The sequence below is a fragment of the Acipenser ruthenus genome, chromosome 42 (assembly GCF_902713425.1).
Source record: "Acipenser ruthenus chromosome 42, fAciRut3.2 maternal haplotype, whole genome shotgun sequence".
Classification (NCBI taxonomy): domain Eukaryota; kingdom Metazoa; phylum Chordata; class Actinopteri; order Acipenseriformes; family Acipenseridae; genus Acipenser; species Acipenser ruthenus.
Window position 1 is genome coordinate 2,646,705 of NC_081230.1, and position 14,659 is coordinate 2,661,363.

Sequence of the window (14,659 nt, forward strand, 5' to 3'; positions counted from 1 at the left end):
TTAACTAATCGCATGAATTGTAGACTTCTTGAAATGTATCTGGCTGTGTATTCACCTCAGCGGAGCATATTCAATCACATTTCAATGTAGAATGATTTTGATTAATCGATAAGTTGGCATACCTGGGATACGGTACTTCAGACGTCCGTTCGGGAACAGGAACCTGCGAGCTTGTTATAGCTACTACCGGTACTGAAAACTATTTCATCATATTTCACAAGCCTTATTCCGCGCAGCTGCTTTTTTTCTGAAAACAAAACTGAAAGTTTTACAGGCACGTGGGCTCAGCGGCTTCAACACAAATTACCGACACTTTTCTAAAAGGAATACAATACAGAACAAAGTTAGAATGCAATACAGGTCACGACGCGTAAGTTTCATTGTATTAATGCGGTGTGATTTATATTGAATACATATGGCAAAATCAAAACTTTGACAACCCGCTAATCACACTTTACAAAACTGTATTCAATAGCGTTTTCTTTTTATGAGTAGAATAAATAAGATACTTACAAAAAAGAGAAAGATAACTCTATGAAATACAGTTTTGATAAGTGAGGTGAGCGGGTTGTCATTTTGAGTTGGTCCCAGCCAAGGTTTCAAATGCAACCTTACAAAACAAGATGCTTCACAGCCTTACCACCCTGAAAGCCGGCTCTGGTCAGATCTCAGAAGCTAAGCGGGGCTGGACCTGGTCAGTACTTGGATGGGAGACCTCCCCTTTTCCACTGGCCTGTCCGACCTGATTCGGAACCAGACTGGTGCGGTACGGCACGTTACCTATCTGAAAATAAAACCCTAAAAATGGCGAATAAAATGAATGCGGACCGGTGTGCGATATTGTGACAAGAGATTCGCCTTATCGATTTTATAGCTGGTATAGGCAAGTAAATACGTGCTAATCGGTCAATTTCTGGTAGTTAATGATCAATCTGTCAGTCAATGCCACAAGGCGTAGTGGAACGGCATTAAAGGAGGCAACATTATGAATATTATTCTATTATAATCGATTTACTATTATGAACCGTTTTAAACATAATGTTTTGTTGGCACTATAGCCTAATATTAGAAATTACAAAAAAGCGGGTTTGCTACCGACGCTGAAGCTTTAGAGCGTTTATGTTAAACTGCAATTGTATGTTAATAATCTGTTACGTTTAAGTTCCTAAGTTGTGTTTTCAGTCGTCATTTTGTGTCAAAGGCTTTCATTTGATACAACTTAAAAGTAATGGATAAAGCGAGTCCTGCTTTTTGTTCAAAGCCGTTTGAACTTTATAGTTCAGGACACGCAAGGTGCAAATATTATTACACATTTAGCGACATCTGAAAAGAAAAATTCTCACCTGGCATAATTAAGAATTCTGGTCAAAATAATATAATACAAAAAACTATAACAATAATCACATTTCTTCTCTCTATTTACGAACAGTTTTATTTACACAAATAAAGCAGAAAAAACATTCAAGCCAAAAATAACACATTATGAGGGTAATGGTAAATATTACTAACACAATCATATTCATTTACACACATATATATACACACACACACATATATATATACAATTTTGGCCTTTAAAGTTGCAGACAAACACGAAGAAAACAATAAAGGTTCACACAGTACCACTCCCTCCCTCCCTCCCTCTGACAGCTTCGTTCCACACAGGCTAGAGACTGCCTGGAATAAACATTTCTGTAGGTTTATATACCTGCCTTCCAATAACAGGCAGGTGATAATGATTAAAGGCTGGAGCCAGATGAACCCCATCCTGGCTCCCTCCCGTGGCATTCTGGGGGTTGTAGTCCTGCAGCTCCCTCCTTGGACTACACTTTTTCTCCCTTCTGCTTTTTGAGAGGAAATATTATCTCTGTATTGTCTTGTGTTGTCCATCAACATTCTCTCTACAGTTTGGCGATTTGGTCAGAATTAATGGTCTCCTCAATGCTGAGAAGTACAGGCAGATACTTATCCATCATGCAATACCATCATCTGATTGGCTCCAAATTTATTCTGCAGCATGACAACGACCCCAAACATACAGCGAAAGTCATTAAGAACTATCTTTAGCGTAAAGAAGAACAAGGAGACCGGGAAGTGATGGTATGGCCCCCACAGAGCCCTGATCTCAACATCATCGAGTCTGTCTGGGATTACATGAAGAGACAGAAGCAACTGAGGCTGCCTAAATCCACAGAAGAACTGTGGTTAGTTCTCCAAGATGTTTGGGCCAACCTACCTGCCGAGTTCCTTCAAAAACTGTGTGCAAGTGTACCTAGAAGAATTGATGCTGTTTTGAAGGCAAAGGGTGGTCACACCAAATATTGATTTGATGTAGATTTTTCTTCTGTTCACTCACTTTGCATTTTGTTAATTGATAAATATAAACTATTAACATGTCTATTTTTGAAAGCATTCTTACTTTACAGCATTTTTTCACACCTGCCTAATACTTTTGCACAGTACTATATATATATATATATATATAGTTTGCACAGTTGGAACATTTAATAAAGTTATAGTTTAGAGGAAGTATTTTGTACTGTTTATTAAAGGTTTATGTTTTGTTTTACTCTGATGATAGCTGCCTTTTTAAAACATACTTTTGTAGAACTACATCCGCATACAGTCTCAACATTCTCACGGAAGTCGTGGTTAAATCCAGTTGTTTTCATCGAGGCCAGAAATGCTGAAACAAAAGTGTGATTGAGTTTGGCAAGGACGCATTTCACTCATGCACTGTCTGTGCTACGCAACAAGGCAGTAGATTACGTTCGTATGCAAACCATACTGAAAACTAAACATAAACTGAATGAAAATAAACCAAAGCAAACTACAGGGAGAACAATGCACACTGACTGTCATTGCAGCATGAAACTGTACATAGCAACAACACACCCTGACTGTCATTGTAGCATGAAACTGTACATAGCAACAACGCACCCTGACTGTCATTGCAGCATGAAACTGTACATAGCAACAACGCACCCTGTCATTGTAGCATGAAACTGTACATAGCAACGCACCCTGTCATTGCAGCATGAAACTGTACATAGCAACGCACCCTGTCATTGCAGCATGAAACTGTACATAGCAACAACGCACCGTCATTGTAGCATGAAAACGGTACACAGCAACGCACCCTGTCATTGCAGCATGAAACTGTACATAGCAACGCACCCTGTCATTGCAGCATGAAACTGTACATAGCAACAACGCACCGTCATTGTAGCATGAAACTGTACATAGCAACAACGCACCGTCATTGTAGCATGAAACTGTACATAGCAACAACGCACCCTGTCATTGCAGCATGAAACTGTACATAGCAACGCACCCTGTCATTGCAGCATGAAACTGTACATAGCAACAACGCACCGTCATTGTAGCATGAAACTGTACATAGCAACAACGCACCGTCATTGTAGCATGAAACTGTACATAGCAACGCACCCTGTCATTGCAGCATGAAACTGTACATAGCAACGCACCCTGTCATTGCAGCATGAAACTGTACATAGCGCATGAGAAAGCAGGTTTCCTCTGCACAAAATGTATTTGTCAGGTTACTTAACTATACAAATGTAAATACGTGAATAAAAACATGGTGCTTAACTGATATAATATGGCTGTATCGTATCAACAGGAAGCTCAATTTCAGTGTTTAATTTTAATCGCGGAAAAATGCAAAATGTATGTTTATTAAGGGAGAATTTAATACAAAATAAAGCCTTATTGCAATTGTCTTTTTTTTGATCACGTTAAACTATGTGTGTGACGTCACTGACCTCAGCTCGGGTAGTGCAGTGGATATGGGGTATAAGGAAAGCAGGTTGCTGTTGGAAGTGGTGTTAGTGGATCAGTAGATGGCACTCTTCTTTCTGGTCCAGAAATTGTACCAGGGGTGCCCAATCCTGGTCCTGGAGGGCTGTAGTCCAGCAGGTTTTCTAGGTCTCCTTAGGGCCCTGTCTATACTATGCATTTAAACCGTATTAGTTGGCTTTTAACTCTTGGAAGCCTAATTAACCAGATTGCATTAAGAGTTTGAACGTTGTACTACTTGAATTGCAATCAGGTGACACTGAAAAAGGAACCTGTTTGAGTAATGAGCCAGTCAGGCAGTTTAAAAGCACGACTATACTCCAAAACACTCGGGTGTCAGTACATGAGAAAATTAACCTGCTCAAAACCACACCACTCATTTTATTTATTCCTAAACAAGTTGAGCATCTCTCCAAGCTCCTTCTGTTTGCTTTGTACAAACTCCCGCGTGCGCCGTTCAATTTCCTGAATATCCTTGTCCTTCTGCAACTTCTCCAACTCCTCTTTGGTCTGAAATAATAATAATAAAAAATAAACAAACAAAATAAAGAGCACAATAGTTTAAAAGGGTCACATCATTAATATTAATGCTAGGACCCAGTTTTCAGGTTCTGAACTCTGCTCAAAACCAATCCTTACCAGCTGGACACAGTATCCTCCCTTCTTGTAGCTGACTGAAGACTTTAGACTTCTTCGTGTGAAGAATTTCTCTACGGTGCATGCTATTTTGTGTAAAACTTCATTTTCGTAGGCGTAGACGTTGCCCTTGCTGTCAACCATAATGATCAACTGCAGCCCCTCAGCCAAGCAGGGGAAGTTGTCGATGGCTCCAATGACGACCATCTTCTCGGACTGAGGCAGGTACAGCTCTTGCCAAGCCTCCATCATGTCCTTTCTTCCCCGTAAGACTGTGTTCTTGAGTGCGGCGATTCGCAAGCTGTATCCTTCTGGGAACTCTAAGGGCATTTCCATGTGCGTGTGCTTCTCCACCATTCTGGCCAGTTTATTTGGGTAATCTTTGGCTGTGAACAGACAGCTCATTATGAGTGAAAGCATGAAACACAACTTGTCCCACCTATGTGGCCCATACACAAGCTTTAAAAAGTGAAACATCAACTATCAAAACAAATCAGATCTCCATGAAATATAAAGTGATCAACATCTGTCACTGCAAAGTTTAATTTCTATATTAAAAAGGAATTATATGTAATCTCCAGATTTTATTCCAAATGACAACTCATTCTATTGCAGGTTCTTTTTTTGGGCAAACATCGCAGCATGGTATATAGAGTCAGGGGTGGACAAATCACTATTGTGTGGTAGACCGATGGGCTACCAAAAGATAAACTGTGGTAGCCCACCACAAATGTTGGTAGCCCACAATTTTCAGTAGATAAACATTTCCATTTAACGCTACGCACCATTAAAAAAAAATGTAGACAATTGTAAGGTGGCAAGGTTCAAAAAAGAAATCCGACATCACTTCTGAGGGCCGCTAATAAAACATATATAACCAGATACTGCCAACGTTTGCTAACAACCTAGTTTCTGTTTCCAGTTTAGATTCAGTGCCCCCGTTTCAGATTCTAAACTGATATAAAAAAAATCTAATGAGAAATCTTGAATCAAATCAAAGTAAAGCACAATAATAACAATAATTTTAAAATGTCTAATTGCTTCTAGTGTTTGGAAACCCCTTCGTAAGATCGCCTTGTCGGATTGTTTAAAAGAGCGTGTGCTTTTTATATTCAGTATTGAATAGTCAGTTGAAAGTAAGCATTACGTACATTCGTCACTTTACAGTAATGTGGTGTGTGTGGGAATCTGTTTCAATCTCTGTAGAGGGCCTCCTCATTGTATGATTGTATTCGTTTCAGGTACTGTCACTCAGACACCACATCGTTGCTAATGCGGTAATAGTAATAATTAAAAATAGGGGTGGGCATTATTATAGATATCGAACAATATCGATATCATCAAAATATCAAGACTGTTCTATATTGATAACTTTCAAAATATCGAGCGACAAACTCAGTATAATCAAGTTTATTTTGCATTGAGATCCAACAAACCCTATGCATACCTTGTTAGTCTCGTAGGCAAACACCACACAAGTATTATTTAACCATTTTATTTCATTGATTGGTGTTTTTATTTTTTTTTAAGAACCCAATTTAGCAAATGTACTTCAAACCGAAATAGCTATAAAATCAAGAAAAACAACAAATCCACACTGCTCCAACAGTAAAGTGACACATACATGTGCGTTCCTGTTATAGTGCTCAAAATACATAGAAATACGGGGGAAATATATACCTAAATTTGAAAGCCAAATACCAAAATTGAAACCCCTCTCGGACAGCATTAAAGAGCCCATCCTACTGCAAATCCAGCAGCCAAATATGTATCCACCTGCCACGGCCTAAAAGACAGTGTGTGACACCCTGCAGCCACACATGAGATGTGTTACAATCAATGGGGAGGGAGCGAGGGAGGGGGCAGGTGTACTGTTCCTGGGGAAGGGGGCTGTTCTGCTCATACATGTGTAATGTTTAGTATTGTTGATTTGGCAATACTGTACTTGTAATATAGTCATGCCAATAAAGAACATTTGAATTTGAGACAAGGGGAGAAAGAGACAGGGAAAGAGAGAGACGGGGAGTGAGAGAGACAGGTTGGGAGAGAGACAGGGTGGGAGAGAAGGGGGGTAGAGAGGGCAGGAGAGACAGGGGAGAATGGGGGGTTGAGAGAGAGGGTGGCAGAGACAGGAGAGAAAGAAAGTGAGAAAGAGAAACAGAGAGATCAAAGTCAGTCAATGGTCAGAATGATGTGAACCCAGTAGAAACCAGTCACAAATCATCAGGAATAACTTACACATTTCAAGACGGCAGAAGTCCTGAATCCATTTGTTCTCTTCAGGGTCTTGTTTCCGGCACAGGCTGGGAAAAGAGACACACACACACACACAGATAAATCACTAAGTTGTGTCTGCAGTGGAATGAGCACTGTTTCAAAACACCAGGGCTGGGTTGCACCAGCTATGCGTAAGTTGTTCCCTAAGTTAACATGTAAAGCCTCTACAAGGTCCTTAGTTCTAAGTTCACACAAGAAACCAATGGCTTTACAAGTGCCTTTAAACTACCACTAGTATTTATTAATTCGGCTGATGCACTTTTCCAAGGCAACTAAAAAAGTTAATGATAAAATGCATATAACTTAATTGCCTTTGTGAATTGGGATGTCGATACGAAGTGTCTGCCTGCACTCTGCACTGTGTTAATTAGCAATACATTATGTAAATCAAAGTTCTAGAATGTACATAATTGAATATATACAATTCAAAATGTATGTGTCTGTGTCTCTGTCAAAACCAGCACAACTTGACAGGACAGACACCCATTCCACACTGAAGACAGAATTCAGTAACATTTTCTTCGGTGAAGCGGAGGTATTTTATTCAAATCCAAATGGTATATGTGCTGGGTAAAATAATTGATTATATATATATAACTATACCTATAGGAAAGTTTATATAAAAATACAACATTAGCAGGGTGAAATATAGATTTTGTATTGGTAAAAGTGTTCTCTAACCCTAGTACTGTCAAGCTCAATCCTGATCCTCCTGACCCCAGTGCCTTTTGGTTTCAGTTCCAGCTGAATGCTCAATGGCTAATTGAACACTTATCTAAACTAATATCTCATTCATTCTTTCTCATTATCCTATTTTCAGGGTGAGCACATGGCCTGCAGTATTGCTGCTCCACTTCACTGATGCATTTCCTCCATAGCTGTCCTCTGCCATAGTTCTCCATCTCCTCTCTTCCTCCACCCTTCCCACATCTCTCTCCAAACAGTCCTCCCTCCTAAACTAATATATATATATATATATATATATATATATATATATATATAGGCCTTTGTCATTGTTTTCAGCTCTTGAACAGTTACAGAGTTGCAGTTACCAAGACACTGAATAAACAAGCAGAAATCGGCTATTATTTTGGAGCAGAAAACGATGCAAAATGGTCAATCAACCCAATTACTAGTTTATTGAAAGGTTGGATCACTTAATTGAGAGCTCAGCTAGGATCAAACCAGAAAACCCTGGGATCAACGTGAATATTTATTTTTCATTAAATACTGCTGATAAAAACAGGAACGCACAAGATCTGTTGGGGTAGCAGATCCTTAGCTTCCAATTCATGACTTTCTGAACACATCATCAATTAATAACAGCGAACACAAAATAAAATACAACTTTCCACCCAGAACTAGACTCCACTCAAGAAAAAGTGTGCCAGTCTTTTAAGAAGTTACCCCAGAGCAAATAGATTCGCTTCTCTCTGTGTTGTGACTATGGCAGCCATTTCTGTGTGTACATCCCTTTCAGTAAGAGCACTGCCTTGTTGATATGCCCAGCTCTGACAGCTCAGTGGAATGCTTTTTGAAGTCCTAAAACAATAAAAAAAATAATAAAAATGGGTATGAAACTCAATGAACTCAAGCCTGATCATTTATTTTTGTTGTAATTTACATTCTAGAGACGTGCTGGAAGTAATAGCACACATATGAATTGTCTCCCTAATAACGTGCACACTGTAGTTCCTAAAAGGTCTATCCTCAGCCCGTATACACACACATGCCAATACAGACCAGATTTGTAGTGCAGTGTTTCTCAAACCTGTTCCTGGAGGCCCACTGTGCTCTTACAATCCCCTGTACTGTGCTCTTACAATCCCCTGTACTGTGCTCTTACAATCCTGTACTGTGCTCTTACAATCCCCTGTACTGTGCTCTTACAATACACTGAACTGTGCTCTTACAATACACTGAACTGTGCTCTTACAATCCCCTGTGCTGTGCTCTTACAATCATGTACTGTGCTCTTACAATCCCCTGTGCTGTGCTCTTACAATCATGTACTGTGCTCTTACAATCCCATGTACTGTGCTCTTACAATCCCCTTCATTCACTAAGAAAGTTTACAAACGAGAGGAGGCCATTCAGCCCATCTTGCTCGTTTGGTTGTTAGTAGCTTATTGATCCCAGAATCTCATCAAGCAGCTTCTTGAAGGATCCCAGGGTGTCAGCTTCAACAACATTACTGGGGAGTTGGTTCCAGACCCTCACGATTCTCTGTGTAAAAAAGTGCCTCCTATTTTCTGTTCTGAATGCCCCTTTATCTAATCTCCACTTGTGACCCCAGGTCCTTGTTTCGTTTTTCAGGTCAAAAAAAGTCTTCTTGAATGTTTGAATCAGATCACCGCGTAGTCTTCTTTATTAAAGACTGAACAGATTCTTTCAGCCTCAGCATATAGAGTGCCTGTAAAAAGCTAACATTCTGTTAATTTAAAATATGACATTTAACTAATTTTATAACATCACTTGTCATTTTATTATATTGAACTAAACCTAATTTCGGTACAATTTATGCTATTCCAAACTTTGACACACTGTATATGCTGTATAGCCAGGCTGGCTATAATAATATGACAAGTTATTCACTAATAATAATAATAATAATAATAATAATAATAACAACAACAACAATCTCCCCTGCATTAGAATGTGAGCTTGGACCAACACATCCTTGGCAGTCTTATGTTGTTGTCTATGATTCACTTTATTTATTTACACACGATTGTGACAGCTGGGCGCGTTGGAGATAGAAACTGACCCCGAAGGTGATGCTGTATTTGTTTGTGAAGTTCACCCTCCTCTAGGCAAGAACTCATCAGAGGTTTGGCACACCGCTTCTCACTCAGTTCTGATGATTTTGTGTTAATACATCTACGATAGCATTATGATCATATTCTAGTGCGGGGGAATGGCACTCCACAGCCTCGAACTCCACATTCGACGTTGCAATGGAGGTATGACACAGGCCCGGTTTTTGGGATGGAACCGCATAACAGTCTCGCGTTTTGATTGGTCCATCTCTGTCACATGAATATGTCGTCACACGAGTGGAAAAGCGTGCAGGCATTTTTAACATTGTGATCAGAGAGAGAGAGAGGTCTGCTTTCCACAACCTTTCCATTAAAATATAATGTGGTATTACGCTGTACTGATATAACAAACTATGGGTAATTACTTTATATGAATTATCATGTTATGCACGAATGTAAGAATTGGCTTTCTGTTGTGGTGTACTTTTTTCTTTCAAGTAGCATATATCTATAATCATTTTTGCGATATATTTTAATATAAAATGTATACACTATTGCAGTTTTGTTAGAGGATACATTAGTTTATCTCTTATGTAATCATAGTTTTACATATAGACTGCCCCTGTTTTTATTTATGTTGCAAATTCTGGGCCGCTTTGCATTTTCGAATTCAGCCCAGTTTTGGGGACTCAGCTGACAGCCGAGTTTCTAAGTCATCCATGCAGTTTACCATAAACTGGATCGTGAATTCATTTGAGAGTAACCCTTAGTACATGAATCAAAGTTAATGTATTTTTTATTCTCCTCAGAAATCTTCTTTTTTTTTTTTTATGAAAAAACAGAAATAAAATGTAAATGTTAAAAAAACGTATTTCTTATTACATGAAGAAACTACATTGCACTGAAATAGATACGTGAAAATTAATTAAAGCAGTCGTTTTCCTTTATTAAAGACTAATAGTGAAAATAAATGATTGTAGTAATTTCTTTTACCCTACCCTTCCCAGTCTTTTCCCCACCCCTCTTTTGCGCAAAACCTGCACTCAAATTCCTCTCCACACACGTGTACCACCATGCAACCCCTGCACACACACACCACCATGCAACCCCTGCACACGCACACACCACCATGCAACCCCTGCACGCACACACCACCATGCAACCCCTGCACACACACACCACCATGCAACCCCTGCACGCACACACCACCATGCAACCCCTGCACGCACACACCACCATGCAACCCCTGCACACGCACACACCACCATGCAACCCCTGCACGCACACACCACCATGCAACCCCTGCACACACACACCACCATGCAACCCCTGCACACGCACACACCACCATGCAACCCCTGCACGCACACACCACCATGCAACCCCTGCACACGCACACACCACCATGCAACCCCTGCACGCACACACCACCATGCAACCCCTGCACGCACACACCACCATGCAACCCCTGCACGCACACACCAATATGCAACCCCTGCACGCACACACCACCATGCAACCCCTGCACGCACACACCACCATGCAACCCCTGCACGCACACACCACCATGCAACCCCTGCACGCACACACCACCATGCAACCCCTGCACACACACACCACCATGCAACCCCTGCACGCACACACCACCATGCAACCCCTGCACGCATACACCCACCGTAGCAATTCTTTGCAAAATATATTTTCAGGTATTCAGCCCCATTCATGTCTATGGCAGTGTTAAAAAACACATTTCAGGCATATCTCTTGAACCCGAGCACGTACAACCACCATTCAAAGTGATATAGACTCATGGAAGCACCCCAAACCACCGCCTAAAACGGTGTGGTGGTTCACCCAAAAACTCATGTCATGACGAAAAAATTCACTTTGCCAAGCCGTCCTGGCATCTGAACCATGAAAACGGTGACTCCTTGTGTGGGGCCCCATGGGGCCCCGCCACAAAAAAAAAAATCAAGTTCCTAACCCCCACAGAACCCGAGATACGCCCTGTCAAAAATGTCCAAAATCTACCCTTTTTGAGGTCACATCTCCATGACCCTGGGGCCTAGAAACCGGGTTGAACTTCCTAGGGTCATGTCTGGGGGCCCTCTTTCACAGGGAGCCATCCGTTTTCAAATGCTACATTTTCAACAAATTTACACATTTTCAGCATGATGGAATGTCAAGGTTGCATTTCCAATAGCTTTTGAGCTCCAGGTTGGAAAAAAAAGTCTAAACTGGTGTCCTTTCTAGCTGGGGACACGTCACTTGGAGGGATCGACAGGGGCCCCGAGGTGGACCTCCGTACCGATTTTCAAGTCTCGGGGACCCCCGGAACCCGAGATATAGCACCCTGAAAAATGTCTATGGGAAATCCCATTATAAAACCCCTTTGGGGCAACGCCCACCATCTGGCGGTGGGGTGGCGTATGAACCCGTGGGCAATGTCTTTCTTTAGCTAAGACTCTTGTGCACACAAAGAGCGCCCTTCTGAGTTCGTTGGCCCAGGGGTCGTGGAGATACGGGTACGATAAGAGACCACCCCCTTCCCTATGGCAAATCCCATTATAAAAACACCATCGGGGTAAGGCTCGGCCAATGGCGGTCGTGGGTCGTACGAACTCGAAGAAGCCCATTTTCTTTAGCTAAGACTGTTGTGCATCTAAAGAGAGTACTAGCGAGTTTGTTGGCCCAGGATTTGTGGACTCATGGGGTACGACAGGAGGACCCCCCAACCCCCCCCGACTGCGATTTCCTATAGCAAAATACATACAAAAAATGTCCATTATATATAAGACCCGAAATGTGCACATTTTGTAGTGTATTTATGCAACAGAAGCACCAATTTAAGTCCATTCCAAGTGTTTTGTGATCACAGTATCAGCTTGAATGTATCGCAGCATAGTTTTGCACCAAAAGCGAGCAGAGGCGAAAAAAAGCACTATATACCCTATTCTTTAAAATATCACTTTGCAGTGCAAATTTGAGGAACGCAACCACTTAGCAACTTGCAACTTGGAACTGCAATTTAAAGGCCTATTATGTCAGACTGGTAGTCCCTAACTGATTCAAGTGTTTTTTTAAATTATTCCTGCAAACACTGATTTATAAGAAAAAAGAGAGCTTGACAAACATTTTGCTTTATATGCAGAAACGGACAACTACAAGAGGGTGTCAAACAAGCTGTGAATGTCCTAGGAGGCTACAGAGTACCTCTGGGTATGAATCCAGATGCTCGCAGTACCTGTTCTTAGATGTCCGAAACCACTGTATCGTTTATAACTGTATACCCTATAAATATCACTTTTTATTGTGTATTTGAGGAACACAACCAATTACAAACTCCATTTGAATTGCTGTACTATCAGAATATCAGTGTATAACTTTGCTGGGCATTGCAGTGTATGCTGGGTATCAAAAGGCCTTCACTTTTACAAAAGGCTGTCAAAATTTAAATAAGGCCGTCAAAGTTACAAAAAATTAGGTGTGCCCCTAACCCAATACTTGTCTTTTTAATTCTGTGCATCCAAATACTTGTAGTTAAAAGTTTTAAGAATTAAGCCTACTGTTTGTTGTTCTGTCCTAAACCAGCAGTTTGTCACCCAAATTTATTAAATAAACAGGGGGGGGGGTCATCAGATTATTCTCCATTTTATTGTAACTGAGGTACCGTTCAGTTGAGCGAAAATTGTAAAGGGGTACTCAAGCTGAAACCTCCAGATAGAAGGGGTACAGTTTCAAAAAAAGGTTGAAAACCCCTGACCTACAGTATAAACTATCAGGAATAGATAAGGGAAATGTTAACTAATACAATAAACCCCTACGCCTCAATATATATTGATGGACATTACATAAGCAAATGAGATGTACTTTTTTTTTTTTTTGGTATACCATGTTCCTAAATGTTTTCTGGGGAGAGTAAAAAATACATTCACTTTGATTCATGTACTAAGGGTTACTCTCAAATGAATTCACGATCCAGTTTATGGTAAACTGCATGGATGACTTAGAAGCTCGGCTGTCTGTTGAGTCCCCAAAACTGGGCTGAATTCGAAAATGCAAAGCGGCCCAGAATTTAGGACGTTATCTAAAAACCAAGGCGGCCCAGAATTTGGGACGTTATCTAAAAACCAAGGCGGCCCAGAATTTGGGACGTTATCTAAAAACCAAGGCGGCCCAGAATTTGGGACGTTATCTAAAAACCAAAGCGGCCCAGAATTTGGGACGTTATCTAAAAACCAAGGCGGCCCAGAATTTGGGACGTTATCTGAAAAGCAAAGCGGCCCAGAATTTGGGACGTTATCTGAAAAGCAAAGCGGCCCAGAATTTGGGACATAAATTAAAACAGGGGCAGTCTATATGTAAAACTGTGATTACTTTAGAGATAAACTAATGTATCCTCTAACAAAACTGCAATAGTGTATACATTTTATATTAAAATATATCGCAAAAACGATTATAGATATATGCTACTTGAAAGAAAAAAGTACACCACAACAGAAAGCCAATTCTTACATTCGTGCATTAACATGATAATTCATATAAAGTAATTACCCATAGTTTGTAATATCAGTACAGCGTAATACCACATTATATTTTAATGATAAGGTTGTGGAAAGTAGATCTCTCTCTCTCTCTCTCTCTCTCTCTCTATCTGATCACAATGTTAAAAATGCCTGCACGCTTTTCCACTCGTGTGACGACAGTCATGTGACAGACATGGACCAATCAAAACGCGAGACTGTTATGCGGTTCCATCCCAAAAACCGGGCCTGTGTCATACCTCTTGCAATGTCGTGACATTCACTGCTAAACCGGGCCTGTGTCATACCTCTTGCAATGTCGTGACATTCACTGCGTAAACCGGGCCTGTGTCATACCTCTTGCAATGTCGTGACATTCACTGCGTAAACCGGGCCTGTGTCATACCTCTTGCAATGTCGTGACATTCACTGCGTAAACCGGGCCTGTGTCATACCTCTTGCAATGTCGTGACATTCACTGCGTAAACCGGGCCCTTTCCGTAGACAGTTTCTGGATGCTGTAATGATTGCGGCTTTTACACCGGAACGTGAATAGCCCATATATAACTATTTTAAAGACAGTAATGTTAATGTCGATTATAAAATTCTAGTTCCATAACCCAAAGTAAGTTCCCAAAACGCATT

General features: G+C 40.7%; 1 protein-coding gene across 2 annotated transcripts in view; it reads right to left on the minus strand.

The window, feature by feature from the left end:
• Positions 1 to 2,837: 2,837 nt before the first annotated feature.
• Positions 2,838 to 14,659, minus strand: part of LOC117404985 (uncharacterized) — a 12,399-nt gene continuing 577 nt past the window's right edge. Inside the window, exons 2-5 of one of the 2 annotated variants that reach the window (XM_059011680.1) lie at positions 8,140 to 8,274; positions 6,694 to 6,758; positions 4,459 to 4,841; positions 2,838 to 4,329 (exon numbers count right to left, since the gene is read on the minus strand). In XM_059011680.1, the coding sequence (XP_058867663.1) occupies positions 4,201 to 4,329; positions 4,459 to 4,841; positions 6,694 to 6,758; positions 8,140 to 8,189 (627 nt within the window). In that variant the 5' untranslated portion in view covers positions 8,190 to 8,274 and the 3' untranslated portion in view covers positions 2,838 to 4,200. The remainder of the gene's footprint in view (positions 4,330 to 4,458; positions 4,842 to 6,693; positions 6,759 to 8,139; positions 8,275 to 14,659) is intronic. The other variant, XM_059011682.1, reaches the window with a different exon arrangement.